Here is a 21,972-nt window from a genome sequence, read left to right on the forward strand (position 1 = left end):
TGACCAAAATAGTTATAGCAACCAAATTTTCACAGTAAATGTATTAAGTTAGCAAAGGATTGCACCCACCAGCAAATGGATGATTAACCCCTTAGTACCCAAAAACGGATAACAATTATATAATTAACGTTTTTCTCACAGTCAAATACACTGTCACAGGACTGCTGTGCCTGATTACCTCCCTCAAAATGGATTTTGAAGACCCCTGAGCTCTCTAGAGACGATCTGGATCATGGAGGATGAAGTAGACAGATTGTGACTGAATTTTTACTGCGCAAAAAAGCGCTAAAATAGGCCCCTCCCACTCATATTACAACAGTGGGGAAGCTCAGAAACTGTTTCTATGCAGAAAACAAAAATGGCCATGTGGTAAAATCATGCCCTAATAAGTTTTATCACCAAGTACCTCACAAAAACGATTAACAAGCCAGTAAACGTTTTAAACATACATTTGAAAGTTATGTATTATTAATAAGCCTGCTACCAGTCGTTTTTACTGCAGTTAAGGCTCATACATTATTTCAGTATTAACAGTATTTTCAGAGTCAATTCCATTCCTTAGAAAAATACATTCAGTGTACACACACACACACACATCAGCCTGATACCAGTCGCTATCACTGCATTTAAGGCTGAACTTACTTTACAATGGTATCAGCAGTATTTTCTCAGTCAATTCCATTCCTCAGAAAATAAATTACTGCACATACCTCATTTGTTGCAGGGGAGCCCTGCATGCTATTCCCCTTCTCTGAAGTTACCTCACTCCTCAGATGAGAAACAGCCAGTGGATCTTAGTTACGTCTGCTAAGACCATAGAAAAAAACCCAGGCAGATTCTTCTTCTAATGCTGCCTGAGAATAAACAGCACACTCCGGTGCCATTTAAAAATAACAAACTTTTGATTGTAGAAATAAACCAAGTTAAAAAACACCACAGATCTCTCACAGCTTCCTTTTTTAGTTAGGCTGCAAGAGAATGACTGAGTATGATATGTGAGGGGAGGAGCTATATAGCAGCTCTGCTGGGTAATTCTCTTGCAGTTTCCTGTTAGGAAGAGATATATTCCATAAGTAATGGATGACCCGTGGACTGACTACACTTAACAGGAGAAAACCTGTATCCACGTAAACTGGCTTCCTTCTGTCTCTCTGGAAGACAGGATCAAAAGAAAAAAAAACTGTCCTGGAAGGCTGAGATTTGAAGTCTAGTTATGACCTCTAGGGTTCATGGATCCTGTACATTCCTGAATCAGCATCTGAAAGGAGCGATAGTCAGTCCCCAATGCGATCCAAGATAGGACCTGGAACTGCTTGGCCTTATACCAGGACTGAGTCGGCTTCAAAAAAACACTTGAAATGCTCAGGCTTAATGGAGATCTCTGGCACTGGTGCAGTGACAAGAATAAGAGAAAGAGAATTGACTCTCTCCAAATAAAAACAACTGGCACCTATACCCCCAATGGCTGGGGCACTCACCACCTCTTATGACCCATACAAAATAGAGAAAACTCACTCCTTTCCGTAGTCACTCGGTCAGGACAAAAAAATGGGAACATTGGCTACTCCCAGTCACACGGTGCGCAATGCAGGACCGCCCCTGCTAAAAAAAAAAAAAAGCGCTCCAACTGTGCAGCTCTCAAAGTAAGAGAGCAACCTGTACATTCCATATCAGCCTATGAGCCCAAAATATCTCACACATATAAGCAGCATAAATCACATAAACAAATATGATTAACACCCCACTGTTCAACAATCCCCCTCAGGAGATATTAACCCTTGATTTCATAAAGATAAATGAGTCCCACTGTGACCCTGTCTTCTAGCGTTACATATGTGTAAAAAATGAAACGATCTTACCGGAATCTATGCAGTAGAACAGACACACGGTCCTTCAAGTGTGAAAGACGGTAGCATCGCTTCTGACATGGACTTGAGAGATAAGAAGCAGGAGCTGTTAATATGAGTCTGGATGGTTTCGCCGAAAGACTCTCCCTGCATCTCCAGAATAACTTTTATCAATGCTCTCACTGAGAGGCTGACAAGACTACTAAAAAGACTAATTAAAACTCCAGTCCCATTTCGAAGGGTAGATACCCTTCCTAAGGAACTACTCAGAATCTTCTGACACTTCTCTGCCAACCTTATGTGACGAAAAGCAAAGATGACTGGGGGATGAGGGAAGTGGGGGAGGTATTTAAGCCTTTGGCTGGGGTGTCTTTGCCTCCTCCTGGTGGCCAGGTTCAGTATTTCCCATAAGGAACGCAGCTGTGGACTGTCCCTGTATTAAGAAGGAAAATACTGATATCTCAAGACAAAAAAATATTAGAATGGGGCACTAATTTACTTTACAACTAAAAAGACGTATTTAAGTGGACTACAGCAAACATAGAAAAATAAAATTATCTAAATGACAGAAAAAGTGTCCAGTAGATACGGAAAAGTTCTAAATAGGCGAGGTTCCAGAACGAGAGAGAGTTCAGTAACAAAATGTTTTGAATTTCAAATCTATATCATTATAATCCATTTCATTCTTTATCCTTAAAGAAATTATCTTTTGCCTTCAGGCCTAAAATAAAAATATACACATTTTCAAAGCCTGTATGGTGAGCAAAGCTAAAAAGTAGGCACGGTCAGAATTAGGTTATAGGAAATGAAGGCCAAATAGGGGAGTAAGCAGTAGCATTTGGCTATTGTAATACAGTGGATATAAAAAGTCTACACACTCCTGTTAAAATGTCAGGTTTCTGTGATGTAAAAAAATGAGACAAAGATAAATCATTTCAGAACTTTTTCCACCTTTAATGTGACCTATAAACTGTACAACTCAATTAAAAAACAAACTGAAATGTTTTAGGTGGAGGGAAGAAAACAAAAAAAACTAAAATAATGTGGTGGCATAAGTGTGCACTGGGGATGTAGCTGTGTTCAGAATTAAGCAATCACATTCAAAATAATGTTAAATAGGAGTCAGTACACACCTGTCATTTAAAGTGCCTCTGATTAACCCCAAATAAAATTCAGCTGCAGTGTATTCTTCATATGTCTGGGCTATGGGGTAGAGTGGCAAGACAAAAGCCTTTTCTTACGAACAAAAACATCCAAGCCAGGCTACATTTTGCAAAAACACATCTGAAGTCTCCCAAAAGCATGTGGGAAAAGGTGTTATGGTCTGATGAAACCAAGGTTGAACATTTTGCCATAATTCCAAAAGATATGTTCGGCGCAAAAACAACACTGCACATCACCAAAAGAACACCCTACCCACAGTGAAGCATGGTGGTGGCAGCATCATGCTTTGGGGCTGTTTTTCTTCAGCTGGAACTCGGGCCTTATTTAAGCTAGAGGGAATTATGAACAGTTCCAAATACCAGTCAATATTGGCACAAAACCTTCAGGGGCTTCTGATAGAAAGCTGAACATGAAGAGGAACTTCATCTTTCAGCATGACAACCACCCAAAGAATACATCCAAATCGACAAAGGAATGGCTTCACCAGAAGAAGATTAAAGTTTTGGAATGGCCCAGCTAGAGCCCAGACCTGAATCCTATTGAAAATCTGTGGGGTGATCTGAAGAGGGCTGTGCACAGGCGAGTGTTTTTGCAAAGAAGAGTCAAAATGTGCCATGCTGATAGACTCATACCCAAAAAGACTGAGTGCTGTAATAAAATCAAAAGGTGCTTCAACAAAGTATTAGTTTAAGGGTGTGCACACTTATTTCAATTGTGTAGTACAGTTTATAGGTCACATTAAAGGTCGAAAAAGTTCTGAAATGATTTATCTTTGTCTCATTTTTTTACATCACAGAAACCTGACATTTTAACAGGGGTGTGTAGACTTTTTATATCCACTGTACATAAATATCTGGATTTGCACAAATATATTTTCACTGTTACACAAGTAAATTTGGCGCTGAAAATGCCGTTGCCTGTGGCAATATTTGACATTTATTTATTTCAGAATAATGAAATTCTGCCCTTGCCTATTAAGGAGCACTTGATATGCAGAGAGTAGCCGTAGAGGAGATGGAAACACATGTTAACCTGCAAACATCACTGGGAAATGCGGGAAATACTAAATGTGCATCATTGAGGCTGCAAAACCAAATGTAATGTTACAAAAGGACGATCATGAAAAATCCTGCCACAAGTCCTGCCCCTTTAACATACAAAGTGTTAGACTGACTAAAGCTGGTTATACAATGTAGACATTCCTTAAGAAAAGCAAAAACATAAATTATGCTTACCTGATAATTTCATTTCCATCATGGGGAGGAGAGTCTACGGCTTCATTCATTACTATTGGGAATTAAGAACCTGACCACCAGGAGGAGGCAAAGACACCCAGCCAAAGGCTTAAATACCTCCCCCACTTACCTCATCCCCCAGTCATTCTGCCGAGGGAACAAGGAACAGGAGGAGAAACATTAGGGTATAAATGGTGCCAGAAGAAAAAATAAATTTAGGTCTGCCCAACAGAGATACGGGGGGAGCATGGACTCTCCTCCCCTTGCTGGAAATAAAATTCTCAAGTAAGCATAATTTATGTTTTCCATCTAAAGGGGAGGAGAGTCCATGGCTTCATTCATTCATTACTATTGGGAACATATACCCAAAGCTCTAGAGGACACTGAATGAAACCGGGAGGGTAAAAGGCGGACCCTAATCTGAGGGCACCACAGCCTGTAGAACTTATCTCCCAAAAGCCACTTCCGCAGAAGCAAAAATGTCAAATTTGTAAAATGTTGTAAAAGTATGTAATCTCCGCAAACAACTCAGGGTGAACAGAACATTCCCCCGGATGGCAAGTTTGCATGCTGAAGAAGTCCACTTCCCAGTTGTCCATACCCAGAATGTGGATCGCCAAAAGCGAACAGTTGTGGGACTACGCCCATTCCAGGATCCGAGACACCTCCGTCATTGCAAGGGAGCTCCTCGTACCCCCCTGATGGTTGATGTAAGCCACTGAGGTAATGTTGTCCGTCTGAAACCTTATGAAGTTGAACGTCCCCAGGCAGGGCCACGACTTCAGAGCATTGTAGATCGCTCGAAGTTCCAGGATATTTATCGGTAAAAGGGACTCCAGCCAAGACCATTTTCCCTGTGCCATCCTGGCACCCCAAACAGTTCCCCATCCCGCCAGACTCGTGTCCGTGGTCACAACCTCCCAGGACGGTCTCAAGAAGTATGTCCCCATGACAGTTGTTCCGGGCGGATACATCAAGAAAGGGAGTCTGTGCCCGCACATCCATGGATGTCAGCTGTTCCACTGCCTCAACATGCATAATTGAAGAGGCCTGACATGAAACCTGGCAAATGGAATGATGTCTATGCTGGAGACCATGAGCCCGATCACCTCTATACAGTGAGCCACCAAGGGCCTCTCTGAGGATCGAAGGGCCTCACAGGTGGACGCAAGCTTCCTGCGTCTTTGATCCGTGAGGAAAATCTTCATGGGCAAAAGTCTATGATCATGCCCAGAAACTCCACCCTGGTGCTGGGTACCAGGGAGCTCTTTCCGGAGTTTACCTTCCAACCGTGAGATGAACTGCCCCTCTTGAACTAGGGGCAAAACGGACCTGATCGTTTCCATTTTGAACGATGGAACGGACAAAAACTTGTTTAAACATTTCAGATCCAAAATCGGGCGGAACGTGCCCTCCTTTTTTGGAACTACGAACAGATTTGAATAATACCCTAGACCCCTTTCTGCAAGGGGTACTGGTACGATAACACCTAGAGAAAAAAGATCCCTCACACCCTAGAAAGGCCTCTTTCATTTACGGCCTCGATTACAGGTTTGACACGGGGAATCTGCCCCTGGGTGGAAAGGACTTGAACCCTATCCTGTAACCATGGGAGACAACTTCCAGAACCCAAGGGTCCTGAACATCCTGCAACCAGGCTTCGGAGAAAAGAGATAACCTGCCCCTACTCGGTCCGTAGACCTGTCGGGGGCCGCCCCTTCATGTCGACTTGGTCCCGGTGGGCTTCTTCTTCTGCTTGGACTTGTTCCAAGACTGAGCAGGTTTTCAAAATCCCTTGGATTGGTCCGCTTTCGCGGCGGGCTGCATGACGCTGGGCCCTTTCTGCACGAAAAGAGACAAAAAGTAGATCCTTTAGGTTTAGCTTTCTTATCCTGGGGTAGGAAGGCACCGTTGTCTCCCGTAACCGTGGATATGATCGAGTCTAGGCCCGGACCGAACAGAATCTTCCCTTGAAAAGGCAGGGACAGCAACCTCAATTTAGAGGTCATGTCCGCTGACCAGGATTTTAGCCACAAGGCTCTGTGCGCTAAAACCGAAAACCCTGATACCTTAGTATTCAGGCGAATAATCTGCATATTGGCGTTGCAAATGAAAGAATTTGCTACCTTCAAAACCTTAATCTTTTCCTGCACCTCTTCGAAAGAGGGATCACCCTCAATCATTTCACACAGGGAATCACACCAATATGACATAGCTCCAGTAACCGCGGCTATGGCTGCTGCCGGCTGAAAAACAAACCCTGTGTGCTAAAACATCGTTTTCAGCATGTTCTCCAACTTTTTATCCATGGGCTCCTTGAAAAACAAACTATCCTGTAGGGGAATAGTTGTTCACTTAGCGAGCAAGGATATAGCTCCATCCACCCTAGGGATGGTCGCCCACAGCTCCAACTGAGCCTCTGGAACGGGGAAAAGTTCCATTAAGGACGAGGAAGGGGAAAAGGAAGAACCTAATCGAGCCCATTCATACTTGAAATGTTAGCCATCTTTATAGGAACCGGGGAAGGTCTGGGGTACCACCCTGTCCACATAAACCTTATCTAGTTTAGGGATAGAAGGTTCTTCCGGAAGCTTCTGCTTTGTTACCTCCAGAGTAGAAAGCACTTGCTTTAGCAAAAAGCGCAAAATCTCCATCTTAAACCTATAGCCAGGCACCTCTGCCGGAGCTTTAGATGGCGCGGATTCCGAGCCAGAAGGGGCCCCCTTCCGAAGTGTCGGAGTGGGCCTCATCATCGAACTACTCCGCAGGATCTTCCGAAACGGCCAAATCCTGGGCCTGGCCCTACGCTTGCGCTTAGCAGAACGTGGTAAGGCGTGGATCACTTTGGAAACCGCCGTCTGCAGTTGATCCGCAAAATCTGGTGGCCAACAAATCTCTCCCAAAGGAGCAAAAGTCGGACCCCGGGGCGCTGATGTGCAATAGGGGACTCAACTCAGGAACGCACCTCACAGGACGGAGAACTCTCAGAGGTAGACGGCTCAGTGGTACTAGACATTCTTTTAGTTTTAGATGTCTCAGCCCTCTCAAGGCATGTGGAACATAATTGGGCAGGCTGGTCTACCGGAACCTCACAATAAACACAGGTATGAGACTTTGCTAAAGAGGGAGTACCCTCTAACGCGTCAGAATCCTACATAGCTTGTGCCTTATTAGAATAAAAGAGAAAATAACAGGCACCCTTATAACCGCCAATGGCCGGGGCACTCACCACCCCCTATAACCCAGACTACAGAAACCGCTTCGTCTCCTCCGTCGCAGATCAGCCCGGAAGTGAAGAAGCCCCACCCGGTCACATGGGTGCCTCACAGGACCGCCCCTGCCTAAAAGGAGAAAAAACACGTCAAAAAAGGCAGCGCAAAAACTCCCGGAAAAAGAACCTGATAGTTCCACACATTGCCAGAGCCTCATCCCACACAAGTGCAGCAATGACACAAGCAATATCATGTTTAAACCCCCCCTGTTCCATAATCCCCCTACCAAGAATATTAACCCAAGATTCTGTAAAGATAAAAGGCGTCACACTGTGACCATGTCTTCTATAAAATGAAACGATCTTACCAGAATCCACGCCGTGGAACAGGAACACGGCCCTTCAAGTGTGACAGGTCATAGCAGCGCTCCTGACATGGACTTGAGAGAAGAAAGCAGTCGGCGAAGCTAGTCTACGCCGATTGCTGTAGGAGCTGTTAGTATGAGTCGGGATGGTTTCGCAAAAGAGACTCTACCTGCATCTCTGGACTCTCACTTTCACCCAAGCCCTCGCTGAGAAGTCTTATAGGGCAACTTAAAACTCCAATCCCATTGCGAAGAGTAATACCCTCCATAAGAGGCCTCCAAATCTTTGGCACCTCCTGTGACGAAAGGCAAAGAATAACTGGGGGATGAGGGGAGTGGGAGAGGTATATAAGTCTTTGGCTGGGGTGTCTTTGCCTCCTCCTGGTGGCCAGGTTCTTAATTCCCAATATTAATGAATGAAGCAGTAGACTCTCCTCCCCTTTAGATGGAAACTGCTATTAAAATAAGTCAAAGTATTGTACCCAACAAAACACAAAAGAAGAAGCTGGGGAGAAGAAAGCCATGCTAGTATATAATAATGCGTAGGTCTATGGAGAAAGAAAACTGACCAATAAAATGTCAATAAATTTCCAGGAATACACAGTCAGGAATAGGCTGAGGTAGTAAAATGACTGGAACATCAACACAGGATACAGCTGGGAGACAGAGTTCTCAAGAACACAATACAGGTTACCATAATTAGCGAAGTGGAGACCCCAGACAGCTTTGCCACAGCCTATGATTCCCAGAAGAGTTACCTTAGGGGATACTCTTGCAGATTAGGGGGTCTGCATGACAAGAACACCAAGACCCTGCAGAAAGCCCTACTAAGATGGATTTCATCATCTGCAGCTTGAATCTAGCTCTACAAGAGAGACAGTGTTCACCTCTTTGGCTTTATCACAGAGCACAAGCACATTTTAGAGGGACACCATTTAAAAGGGACAGTCTAGGGGGAGGCGGAGCTTGGCCGCGCTGGTAGATGGCCGCAACAGCTTAGAGCTCCTGCTACTTGCCTAGGCCCTTTATATTAAATCAGAATATGGAAACCATCTGAGCCGCTCAAACCTACAAAAAATCAGTGGGGAACCCCTACACCAACAATCAGAAGTGAGGAGAAGGTGTTAGCTGAACTAAACATTTTGGCCTAACCGCGAGCATCGGAGTACACGCGGCACCTAACTGAGAGCATCTCCAACCACCCCGGCGCTAATCCTATACCTAACTGCTATAAGCCTACTCACCAGAGAGGATCAAGCTGCATCCATACGGCAAAGGAAACACAGCGCAAGCCGGCACAACACCTTTGGCAGAGAAGATACTCGCGGTCAGCGAGTAACGAGCAGCAAAACACACATCGCCTTGAATCGCACTACCCACCACCCGGCTGAGAATATACCCGATACCTGACCAGCAGCACACGTTGGCAACGGAACACATCCTCCCCGGCCCGCACAGGAGGAGAGGTGCCGGGAACTGGCGGTGAGTTTCAGTGAATCAGTACAAGCCGCAGCCCTCACAAGGTCTGCACGGAGTACCGGGTAGGCCCTAAAGTAATCGCATCAGGCGTGCAGGGGCAAAAGAAACACTCATATAGATAAAGTGTCCAGTACAGGATATCACTGCTTAACTGCAGAAGTGACTACACTAATTATTCTCGGGGCACATTAAGAGAACCCCCACCGGGTCAGAGGGCTGTAATATACAGGCTTCCCACCATCCCCCAAATACTACATTAACGCTGCCCCCCAATCTGCAGCACTGCTCCTGTGCCAAAGATCATAGGAGACAGACAAGCCACTCACCAAGGCCTAACATTAGGCGCATCTGAGCTTTATAGAATAAAATATTTTGTGGACTCTTTCTAATTACAAAAAGCAGATTTATATCTCCTAACACGCATAACTCACCTGCTATAACTTTGTGTGAACTGACAATAGACATCTCATCACAGAGATTGGGAAACAACAAACTCTAGTGGGGACAGGCACCTGTAATGCCCCAAAAGAAAAACACAACAGGGGAAAAAACCTCCAGACCCCGAAACATGAACCATTATCTTAAACCTGCTGACCCCTCTGTTCCTGACTCATTGACAGCTCACTCAGACATGAAACAAGCTGCCACCACACAATCACAAGAGGCACCCACACTGCCCCCATCCTATGTCACCAAAGAGGACCTGTTGTCACTTTCATCCAAAGCAGACATCAAGGGGGTAATGGAGGAAGTTAAAAGTCTCTTCAGTGAACTCCGTAAAGACATTACAGATCTGACACGAAGGGTTACCAGTGTGGAACAAAATCATAATAACTTTGTGGAGGAACTGAAAGACACCTCATCCAGAGCGCAATACAACACTGACATGATACACACTTTAATGGACAAAGTAGAAGACTTGGATAACCGCGGCAGGCGGAACAACATACGGATCAGAGGAATCCCAGAGTCTATACACCCATCAGCTCTCCAAGGTTACCTGCAAGACCTGTTCCGCACACTTAAAGGTACTCCTATGTCCCCAGCAATTGAAATAGAGAGAGCACATAGGGCTCTCCGCCCCAAACCATCAGTGAAAGCTCCCCCCAGGGATGTCATCCTTCGGGTTCTGAACTTTAAAGACAAGGAGGAGATCTTGAAACATAGTAGAAATAAACATCCGATCACTCATGCTGGAGTAGCCCTGCAGATTTTCTCGGACCTTAGCCCAACCACATTACAGAAAAGGAGGGAACTGAGATTTATTACTTGCATCCTTCAGGAACACAAGATTATTTACCGCTGGGGCTTCCCCACGAGTATAATAGCATCTAAAGGAGACCACACAGCTATTTACAGATCAATTGAGGACCTTGTCCCTTTCTTCAAATCACTAGGGCTTAACCCCCCTCCCGTGCCTAGACAACCTCAAGAAGACATAGCGGCAGACACATCTAATACATCTAATAACTTTCATAACCAGAAAACCGCAAAGGAACAGTGATGAGGACTTATCTACAATACCGATTGTGATTCCTGCTCAGGTTTGCATGAAAATTTAAAATGTCCTGGTTTTTTTATAATGGACACAGTTATGTTGAAATCTGTTGTTTATCTCCTGCCTCGCATGTTATGTCTCACTTTACCTACTGTTAGAAACTGGTATAACAATACTTCGAGTTATAATCTAATGTACTAGATATTCATGCAATTTTCTGGCGCATATTGATACTCCCACTCTGAACACACAGATGCCTGAAATGGATGTTTCAGCATGGAGGTCTTGAGATCCTTGATCTTTTACCTCCATATCACCTGTCACATCACGGGGGAATCCTCACTGTGCTCCAGGAAATATATAAAGGGCGGCGATATGCCTACAGGCCCTATATTTAGACTTATTTAGTTTTGTTTTGTTATATTTATAAAGTGAGCGGCTCAGTTAAAGTTGGTTTAATTCCTTTTTCAGTTTCATCCCCACATGGGCCTAGCAGGGCACAGCCTGTTAGACTTACTCTCTCATAAAGTATTTGTATACAATTGATCCAATGTTGCTATTTTTTCTGTACATTTGTATTGCTGGTTTTAGAGTGTCATTGTGGACGGGCCCCAATACACAATTTCTAACCTCTTGCCCCCTTCCTCCTGACTTATTTTGTTACCAACATACCACAAACACCATGCACCACCCACAGCGAGGGGACCCCATATTGAGGGAACAACATACTAGATGCAAAGCACACCCGATCAAACTACTAACGGTGAATGTTAAAGGCCTCAATAACCCGGGCAAAAGATCCATAGTAACGAGAGACCTACAGAAAATGGGAGGGGAAATTGTGTTTCTTCAAGAAACCCATTTTATCAAATCCAAAGAACCCAATTGGCACAGTCACGCATACCCCAACCTGTATCTAGCCTCAGGCCCACGTAAACAGAATGGGGTAGGGGTCCTTATCCACCGTAAACTACCATTCACCTTGATACGCCAAGAGAAAGATAAAGACGGTAGATATATCATCCTTGTAGGTCAGCTTCACGGCAAACTAATCACATTAGTCAACATTTATTCACCTAACTCAAAGCAAGACCACTTCTTAAAAGGGGTCACCCAAAAAATACAGGAAATATCGAGGGGTGTCCTCTTTATGGGGGGAGACCTCAATGTACCATTAATCCCCATGTCCGATACCTCTAACGGGGTATCAAGCACCCCACACCATACATTGAAACAAATCAACTCAATACTCAAACACCTTTTTGTACATGATATATGGAGAACATTGCACCCAACAGACAGAGATTTCACCTTTTATTCCGCCCCCCACAGAAAGTATTCCCGGATAGACTACCTCTTTTCTGATTCAATGGGGATATCATACATTACACATAGCGACATTCTGTCTATCACATGGTCGGATCATGCCCCTGTCTCCTGCAACATTGCATGGCCAAATTCACCTAACACACCTTTTTTGTGGAGGATGGAGGATGTGCTCCTGGATAATCCGGAAATAAAAACTGACATAGAAAGATCCATCTCGGAATACTTCAACATTAACACACAGGACAATCTCCCACTCACCACAATCTGGGAGGCCCACAAATGTGTCCTTCGAGGTATTTTAATTAAACATAAATCTAAACTGAATAAACAGCACAGAGAAAAATACAATACAAAGCTTCACACTATACATGTGCTAGAAGAAAAACATAAAAGAAACCCCACTAATGCTTCATTAGAAAATGAACTATCTCAAGCCCGACTTGAGTTCCGAGCCTTGTTACAAGAAGAGAACCAGCGCTCGGCCCTAAAACTCAGACAAAAGTATTATGAGGGGGGTGACAAAGCAGGCAGACTCTTGGCGAGAGCCCTTACACGCCAGAGGTTGAAAACTTATATACACTCTATGAAAGACGGACAGGGACAAACTAGACAGGATAGTTACAGTATTGCACGTATTTTCCATGCCTACTATGAAGGGTTATATAATCTCAAAAAAGGTGAGACAGATAAACATATACAGAACATACGAGACTACCTGAGACACACAAGACTACCTACTCTGACTGTAGAAGAATCTGATTCTTTAGATACTCCCCTAACACAAGAAGAAATTGCTGAGACAATAACTGCTCTCCCGGCAGGGAAGAGCCCAGGTCCGGATGGTCTGAGTAATAAATATTATAAGACCTTTCTCCCGCTACTCTTGCCCCACCTACAAAAGCTGTTCAATGAATTACCTGACTCCGGACACTTACCAAAGACTATGCTGACAGCCCACATAACAATCTTACCGAAACCCGGGAAACCCCCAGATAAACCAGAGAGTTATAGGCCCATCTCCCTCCTTAACAGTGATATTAAGATTCTAGCAAAGGTCTTAGCAACCCGTATCAACAAATATCTGCCACAACTGATATCCACCGATCAGGTGGGATTTGTCCCTGGCAGAGAGGCCAGGGACAATACTTTAAAAATCTTTCATCTCATGGCTTTCTCTAAGGCTCAGTCTATCCCTCTCGCTCTGCTGTCTACGGACGCAGAGAAAGCATTTGATAGGGTGGACTGGGCTTTTCTACGAGAATCTATGGCTGCAATGGGGTTTGGAGATAAGTTTTTAAGAACTGTTTTTGCCTTATACTCACACCCTAACGCACAAATCAAAGTCAATGGCATTCTCTCTGATCCATTCCATATTGGAAATGGAACTAGGCAAGGGTGCCCGTTATCCCCCGCATTATTTGCCATCACCATTGAGGCACTGGCCAGTAACATCAGATACAATACTGAGATAAAGGGTATAAGGACAGGTCCCGTTGAAAACAAGTTGGCCATGTATGCTGACGACTTGTTACTTACTATAACTGATATAGAATCATCCATTCCCGCGGTCTTAGCAGAATTTGAAAGATTTGGCTTAGTCTCTAACTTCTTACTTAATCTCACAAAATCAGAAATCTTGGGCATTTCTCTAACTCCAGAAATGCAATCCTGGCTCGGGAACCATTCTCCATTCCTGCAAAGGACTGGAACATTGAAGTATCTGGGAATACACATTTCGGGAAATCACCTAGAGGTCTTTGAGGCCAACTATGTGCTCTTGAAGAAAGAGATAACCAGGGACTTTTCTGAATGGAAAAACAAGTCCATCTCCTGGCTCGGCAGAGTCGGGGTCGTGAAGATGAACGTCCTGCCGAGAATATTATATTTATTACAGGCTGCCCCTATAGCACTCCCTCGCACTTTCATTCCCTCTTTACAAAATCTAATTGAGGAATACATATGGAAAGGCGTGAGACCGAGAATTAACAGACAAACTCTATATCTACCGAGGGAGCAGGGGGGACTGGGTATACCGCACATCCTATATTATAGGCGGGCTGTCTTGCTTCAGAGAATAGTAGAGTGGTGCCAACCTTCAGCGGACAAAGCCTGGAAACAGGTGGGTTCACATGCCATTAAAAGGTCTAACCCAGCTACTCTGTTCTGGACTGACAGAAAACACAGACCAAATGATATATCCAAACTACCACTGTTAGAGGAACTGCTTAATGAATGGGACAAAATAATAACCACAGACTCACACATCTCCACCAGTTATGCACCTCTCACACCTATTTACAATAACCACGACTTACCTTTGCATATGACCATGGCGGCAGACCCTCCGGCCACCCCCCTGAACTGTATAGGCAACATTTTGACCCAGGGGAGACTTAAAACACAACAGGAACTATACGATGACCACCCTGCACTAGCAAACTCTTGGTTTGCGTACTCTCAAATACTACATTATATCAGCTCACATAAATCTAAACACCTCTTCGGTAGAGACTTGACGAAATTTGAACAGCTGTGTCTATCCCTTATGGAAATTAGACATGTGATCTCGATCATTTATAAACTCTTTTTGATACCATCTGACGACGTCTTACCTCAATACACCACACAATGGCATAGAGAACTAGGACACACCTTTACTACTGAGGAATGGAGACACATGTTTCTTTTGGGGAAGAGGGTTTCCATCTCAGCACGCTCACAGGAATCTCATTACAAACTTCTAAGTAGGTGGTACCTCACACCATATAGATTGAAAAGGATCTACCCTAATACCTCGGGAAAGTGCTGGAGAGGGTGCGGGTTGGAGGGTAACATGGCCCATGTGTGGTGGGATTGTCCACTACTTAGCCCCTTCTGGGAGGAAGTGTGGAAAGAAATTAACTTAATCATTGATCTGGAAATCCCTAGATCCCTAGAAACACTACTACTACACCTTCCACTCAAATTCCAGAATAGGGCACAAAAAGCTCTACTTATACTCCTTCTATCCTGTGCTAAAGCCCTGATCCCTCTCCACTGGAAATCCACTTGCATCCCTTCATTTTCAGAGTGGAAGCTAAAAGTAAATATCACATTGCAGCTAGAAAGATATCACTATCTTTCAAATGGCCAGCTGGACACCTATGAAATGATGTCGGAGATGTGGTCCCGGAGAGAACCCTCAAATAGCCTGAGCTGTGTCAATGGGAGGGAGGGGGGAACATGTCTGGGGCCCGTCCCGAGCCACACCGAACTGAACCGAACTGAACTAACCTGTATGACACGTCTGAACTAGATGTAAGGTACAACATATATGAAACATTGGATCCTTTAATGTAAAACTTGAATTACTGTTATGAGTCATGTTTTCTTTCTGGACTTTCTTTTTTCTTTATTTTTCTTTTTCCTTTTACTACAGGACTAAATGCTTTGCATATTTCTGTATGTTTAATATAATTAGAACATCTTTGTTAGCTTTGTATTTTGCTTATGGGAACAAATGTATTGGTTACTGCTGGCAATCTTTCTGCTATGAATGGGATTTATTGGATAATTCTCTAACAGGATCTCAAGGACACTTGTAACATGAAACTGTAATATGGACATTCCTGGAATCCAACCAGAGACTTACAGATACCCATAATTCGCCACATGTAGCTAACCTATGTTAAAGATGTATGCGTCAAACTGTATATAATCCCATAATTTTTTTGTAACAACTTGGGAAATATTGTATCTTTTTCTATATCTTCAATAAACATTATTTTAAAATTTAAAAAAAAAAAAAAAAAAAAAAAAAAAAAAAGGGACAGTCTAGTCAAAATTAAACTTTCATGATTCAGATAGGGCACACAATTTTAAATGTTCCAATTTACTTTTATCATCAAGTTTGCTTTGTTATCTTGGTATTCTTAGATTAAAGCTAAACCTAGGTAGGCTCATATGCTAATTTCAATGCATTTGACAGTTTTTTCACAGCTAGAGGGCATTATTTCATGTGTGTCAGATAACATTGTGCTCACACCCGTGGAGTTATTTATGAGAGGGCAAGTCTGTCAAGAGAACCGAAATAAGGGGGCAGTCTTCAGAGGCTTAGATACAAGGTAATCACAGAAGTATAAAGTATTTTAACTAATGACCAACAACGTATCCCGTACATCGCTGGTCTTTCTATGTGGGTGTATTTTTTTTAATAGCGTAGTCTCACTGCTAGCGGCGAGACTGCACTATTTTAGCAAGAGTGCAGGAGGGAGGGTCTAATAGCGTGGTCTTGCTGCTCGCGACAAGACACTTACTATTACAGCCAGACAACCCCTTAATGACCAGCGACGTACAGGGTACGCCGTAGTTGTTAAGGGGTTAATATAACCATGTAGGTTATGCAAAACTGTGGAATGGGTAATAAAAGGGATTATCTATCTTTTTAAACAATAACAATTCTGAAGTAGACTGTCCCTTTAAATGGACACATTTTAAGTGGACAAAATTGAAATTTGGATGAGAACATTTCAGTTTTGAATAGGAATGTATTATATTTGTTTTAGCAAAACTGCTTCTAGCAAAAATTATGATTGGTTTTAGCAGCACGTAAAACACATGCTATGCTTGCCACATTCACCATCAAACACTAAGGGCAATTTATTACGAGATGATTGCCCTGATCTGTTTGAGCCTGTAACTGATATTTATAAAGTACCGGTTTTAACTGCTGTTTCATAAACCCCCTCTGCAAATTGGTTGCATGAGGTTAGGGGGCGGTATTGTGCAATGATAAACATGGGGAACACATTAGCCCCACATTTTGGGATGATACAGACAGGTTCACAACATGTAAATCCTGTCTGCTTGCAAATTGATAAATCTTGACCTAGGTCTGCTCACAGAGCTGCTTGTGGTGTGTCTCATCAGCAATGAATTAATTAGGCCTATGTAAGTCACCGTGGGATCTCGGAGCAGAAATTTCATAAAGAATATACAATGATTGTACAATAGTATTTATGAGTTAAAAGAAACAAGTGTAAACCAAGACACACAGATACAAACCTTTTCTCTGCTTCAAGTTTGTCCATCCTTTTCCAGAGGCGGTTTACAAGCGCTTCCTGTTCTTGTTCTAATGTGTTTTCAAGATCAATTTTTTCACGTCTTAACTGGAAAAAGAAAGATGGGTGGTTAGAAAATAAATACATGATCTCTACTTTCACAGTTTTCAGAAACCTTGGAAAACAAAATTTATGCTTACCTGATAAATGTATTTATTGACACGGTGAGTCCACGGATCATCTAATTACTATTGGGAAAATCACTCTTGCCCAGCAGGAGGCGGCAAAGAGCATCACAGCAAAGCTGTTAAATATCACCTCCCTTCCCTCCAACCCTCATTCGACCGAAGGTGCAGAGGTGTCGGAAGTTAATAACAAAAAAAAACCTGTCTTTAAGAAAACAGGGAGTGCCGTGAACTCACCGTGTCAAGAAAGAAAAAAAATGTATCAGGTAAACACTGAGTCCACGGATCATCTAATTACTATTGGGAATCAATACCCAAGCTAGAGGACACAGATAAGGGAGGGACAAGACAGGGAATCTAAACGGAAGGCACCACTGCTTGAAGAACCTTTCTCCCAAAAGAAGCCTCAGCCGAGGCAAAAGTATCAAATCTATAGAATTTAGAAAAAGTGTGAAGAGAGGACCAAGTTGCAGACTTGCAAATCTGTTCCACAGAAGCTTACTTTTTGAATGCCCAGGAAGAGGAAACAGCCCTTGTAGAATGAGCCGTAACTCTCTCAGGAGGCTGCTGTCCAGTAGTTTCATAGGCCAATCGAATTATACTGTTCAACCACAAAGAAAGAGAAGTCGCTGTAGCTTTCTGACGCTTATGTTTCCCAAAGAAAACAACAAACAGAGCCGAAGACTGGCGAAACTCAGTCGCCTGTAAATAGAATTTCAACGCACGCACCACATCTAGGTTGTGCAGTAGACGCTCTTTATGGGAAGAATGGTTAGGACATAAAGAAAGAACAACAATTTCTTGATTAATGTTCCTATCCGAAACAACCTTAGGAAGGAAACCAAACTTAGTACGCAGAACTACCTTATTAGAATGAAAAATAAGATAAGGGGATTCATACTGCAACGCTTAGAGTTCTGAGACTGCGGGCAGAAGAAATTGCAACAAGAAACAAAACTTTCCAAGACAATAACTTAATATCTAGCGAATGCATAGGCTCAAACAGAGCCTGTTGAAGAACTTTAAGAACAAGGTTAAGACTCCAGGGAAGAGTAAGAGGTTTGAACACAGGCTTGATTCTGACTAAGGCTTGACAAAAGGATTGCACGTCCGGTATATCCGCCAAACGTTTATGTAACAAAACAGACAAGGCAGATATTTGACCCTTCAAAGAACTTGCCGATAATGCCTTCTCCAAACCCTCTTGGAGAAAAGACAACATTCTAGGAATTCGAACTCTACTCCAAGAGTAGCCTCTGGATTCACACCAATGCAGATATTTACGCCATATCTTGAAAATAAATCTTCCTGGTAACAGGCTTCCAAGCCTGAATCATGGTCTCAATAACTGATTAAGAAAAACCACGCTTAGATAAAATTAAGCGTTGAATCTCCAAGCAGTCAGCTTCAGAAAAACTAGATTTGGGTGAAGAAAGGGCGCTTGAAGTAGAAGGTCCTTCCTCAGCAGAAGTCTCCAAGGAGGGAGAGATAACATCTCCACCAGGTCTGCATACCAGATCCTGCGAGGCCACGCCGGAGCAATGAGGATCACTGACAACCTCTCCTGTTTGATTCGGGCAATGACCAGAGGAAGGAGAGCGAAAGGAGGAAATAGGTATGCGAAACTGAAATTCCAAGGGACCGCCAGCACATCTATCAGTATAGCCTGAGGATCCCTCAACCTCGACCCGTACCTTGGGAGCTTGGCATTCTGATGAGATGCCATGAGATCCAGATCTGGCTGTCCCCATTTGAGAATCAAGCTTGAAAACACTTCCGGATGGAGTTCCCACTCCCCCGGGTGAAAGGTCTGTCTGCTCAGAAAATCTGCTTCACAATTGTTCACTCCTGGGATGTGGATCGCAGATAGAAAGCAGTTGTGGGTTTCCGCCCACCGAATAATCTTGGCTACCTCTGTCATGGCCAAGGAACTCCGAGTTCCCCCCTGATGGTTGATGTAAGCCACCGAAGTTATGTTGTCCGACTAGAACCTGATAAACCGGGCCGAAGCTGAGGCCAGGCTAGAAGAGCATTGAAGATTGCCCTCAGCTCCAGAATGTTTATGGGGAGAACAGACTCCTCCCGAGTCCATGTCCCCTGAGCCTTTAGGGAGCCCCAGACTGCTCCCCATCCCAGCAGATTGGCGTCCGTTGTCACAATCACACAGGTGGGTATGCGAAAACAGGTTCCCTGGGAGAGATGATCCTGAGACATCCACCAAAGAAGAGAATCTCTTGTTACCTGATCTAACTGTAATCGCGGAGACAGATCCGCATAATCCCCATTCCATTGACTTAGCATGCATAACTGCAGAGGTCTGAGGTGGAAACTAGCAAACAAAATGATGTTCATGGCAGCTACCATCAGACCGATTACCTCCATACATTGAGTCACTGACGGCCGAGGAGAGGACTGAAGGGCTAGACAAGAGTCTAAGATCTTTGATATTCTGACCTCTGTTAGAAATATTTTCATTGATAGGGAGTCTATTATGTTTCCCAAGAATACTACTCTTGTAGCCGGAATTAAGGCACTCTTTTCCTAGATTTACCTTCCATCGGTGAAATTGCAGAAAGGATAACAACATCTCCGCGTGGGAGTTCGCTTGTTGAAAGGATGGCGCCTGAACCAGGATGTCGTCCAGATAAGACACCACTGCAACCCCCCGCAACCGGAGCACCGCCAACAGGGATCCCAAGACCTTTGAAAAAATTCTGGAAGCTGTGGCAAGGCCGAATGGGAGAGCCACAAACTGGAAGTGTTTGTCAAGAAATGCGAACCACAGAAACTTGTGATGGTCCTTGTGTATGGGAACATGCAGGTACGCATCCTTTAGATATACTGTTGTCATGAATTGACCCTCCTGAACCAAGGGAAGAATGGAACAAATAGTCTCCATTTTGAAGGACGGTACTCTGAGGAACTTGTTTAGACTTTTGAGGTCTAGAATTGGTCTGAAAGTTCCCTCTTTTTTGGGAACCACGAACAGATTGGAGTAAAATCCCAGACCCTGTTCCTGCATTGGAACAGGAACTATCACTCCCAAAGCGGAAAGGTCTCGAACACAGTGTAAGAACGCCTCTTTTTTTATCTGGTCTACAGATAATCTTGAGAGCAGAAACCTGCCCCTGGGAGGAATGGTCTTGAACTCTAGCTTGTATCCCTGGGACACGATGTCCACTGCCCAGGGATCCTGAACATCCCGAACCCACGCCTGAGCAAAGAAGGAAAGTCTGCCCCCTACAAGTTCCGGTCCCGGATCGGGGGCAGACCCTTCATGCTGACTGAGTCAGTAGCGGGCTACACCCTAGAACAAAGCAGAACAATCTTGCACTGCTGAAAAACAATAAAATCTTGCTTGAAGAATCTTCTTTTCAACACCTGACTTTGCCTACGTTAGAGCAAGGAAGTCGTAAAGAGAATAACTGGGGTTGGAAGGAAGGGAGGTGATATTTAACAGCTTTGCTGTGGTGCTCTTTGCCGCCTTCTGCTGGGCAAGAGTGATATTCCCAATAGTAATTAGATGATCCGTGGACTCACCATGTCATTAGGAAGAAATACCTTTTACATGAAAAATAAATTGGTTTCCAGGAGACATCAGTGTATTTCAGTTTTTAATAGGAGCATTTTTGCCATGCACATATATTAGCATACGTGCTTCTAGTAAAATGTATAGTATTTTAAAAAGCTTGTCTGTTCAGACAGCTGGCTCCGTTTTGTATGATTAATTACCAATACAAGAAACTTGCTCTTTGGGCAGACACAGTTTAAAAAGCTGGGACATACCTATATATCCTTCACATGCACTTGGACAGCATAAGCCCTCACTAAAAACATTGACAACTTTTACTAAAAGCCTTTTTGCAATACATACGTTTTGCAAAGATATTTTTAATTAAAATTTAAATGAACCAATAAGTATTTCAAGTTTAAATAGAATGTGTGCTACATCTAAGAATGTTTACCTGTTCTAGCGTTAGCTGTTTGGAGATTGTATCATTTTACCTGTTCTAGCGTTAGCTGTTTGGAGATTGTATCATTTTCCAGTTTCTTTATTTTCTTCATTAGTTTGTTCACTTGAAACTCTTGTTCCTGTTCCAGATGCTGTTCCAGCTCTGCTTTTTCATGTTGCAACTATAAACGAGAGACACAGATATAGAAAACAAAAATGAGTGTGATACAAATAACATACAAACGTATTAGGAGGTGATAGTACACTCATCACCAAAATAAAAGTTTGACATTTAATATAAATAAATAAGGTACTTTATAGTGGCATAATAGCTAACAGTTATTTGATCATATTATTTTTCATGTATTTAAACAGATTTAACATAGCTCAAATAACTTTCAAAATAGGACCAATTAAAAATGACTACTAGAATCAATAGATAGACCCATATAATTCTCAATATGAAGGATAAAGAGCATGCATTGGTCCGTAGACCTCTACCTCTATTGGCCCGTAGACAATGCAATAGCACTTACAGTGACATTCCGGTCAAAATTTCAATGCACATAGATTATATCTTGGGATAAATACATATTTGCAATATGCATGTATTGGCACAATGCTTCTGGTAAAAGATAGCACTGTTTTAGTGTTAAAATGTTTCCCTG

The 21,972-nt window shown here is 43.2% G+C and overlaps 1 protein-coding gene across 1 annotated transcript in view; it reads right to left on the reverse strand.

Annotated features, from left to right (window-relative positions):
• The window catches only part of CCDC6 (coiled-coil domain containing 6), a 321,876-nt gene that overhangs the window by 191,719 nt on the left and 108,185 nt on the right, over positions 1-21,972 (reverse strand). The window contains exons 3-4 of the mRNA XM_053692244.1: positions 21,358-21,486; positions 17,172-17,275 (exon numbers count right to left, since the gene is read on the reverse strand). Coding sequence (XP_053548219.1) covers positions 17,172-17,275; positions 21,358-21,486 — 233 coding nt within the window. The remainder of the gene's footprint in view (positions 1-17,171; positions 17,276-21,357; positions 21,487-21,972) is intronic.

The sequence above is a fragment of the Bombina bombina genome, chromosome 9 (genome assembly GCF_027579735.1).
Source record: "Bombina bombina isolate aBomBom1 chromosome 9, aBomBom1.pri, whole genome shotgun sequence".
Classification (NCBI taxonomy): domain Eukaryota; kingdom Metazoa; phylum Chordata; class Amphibia; order Anura; family Bombinatoridae; genus Bombina; species Bombina bombina.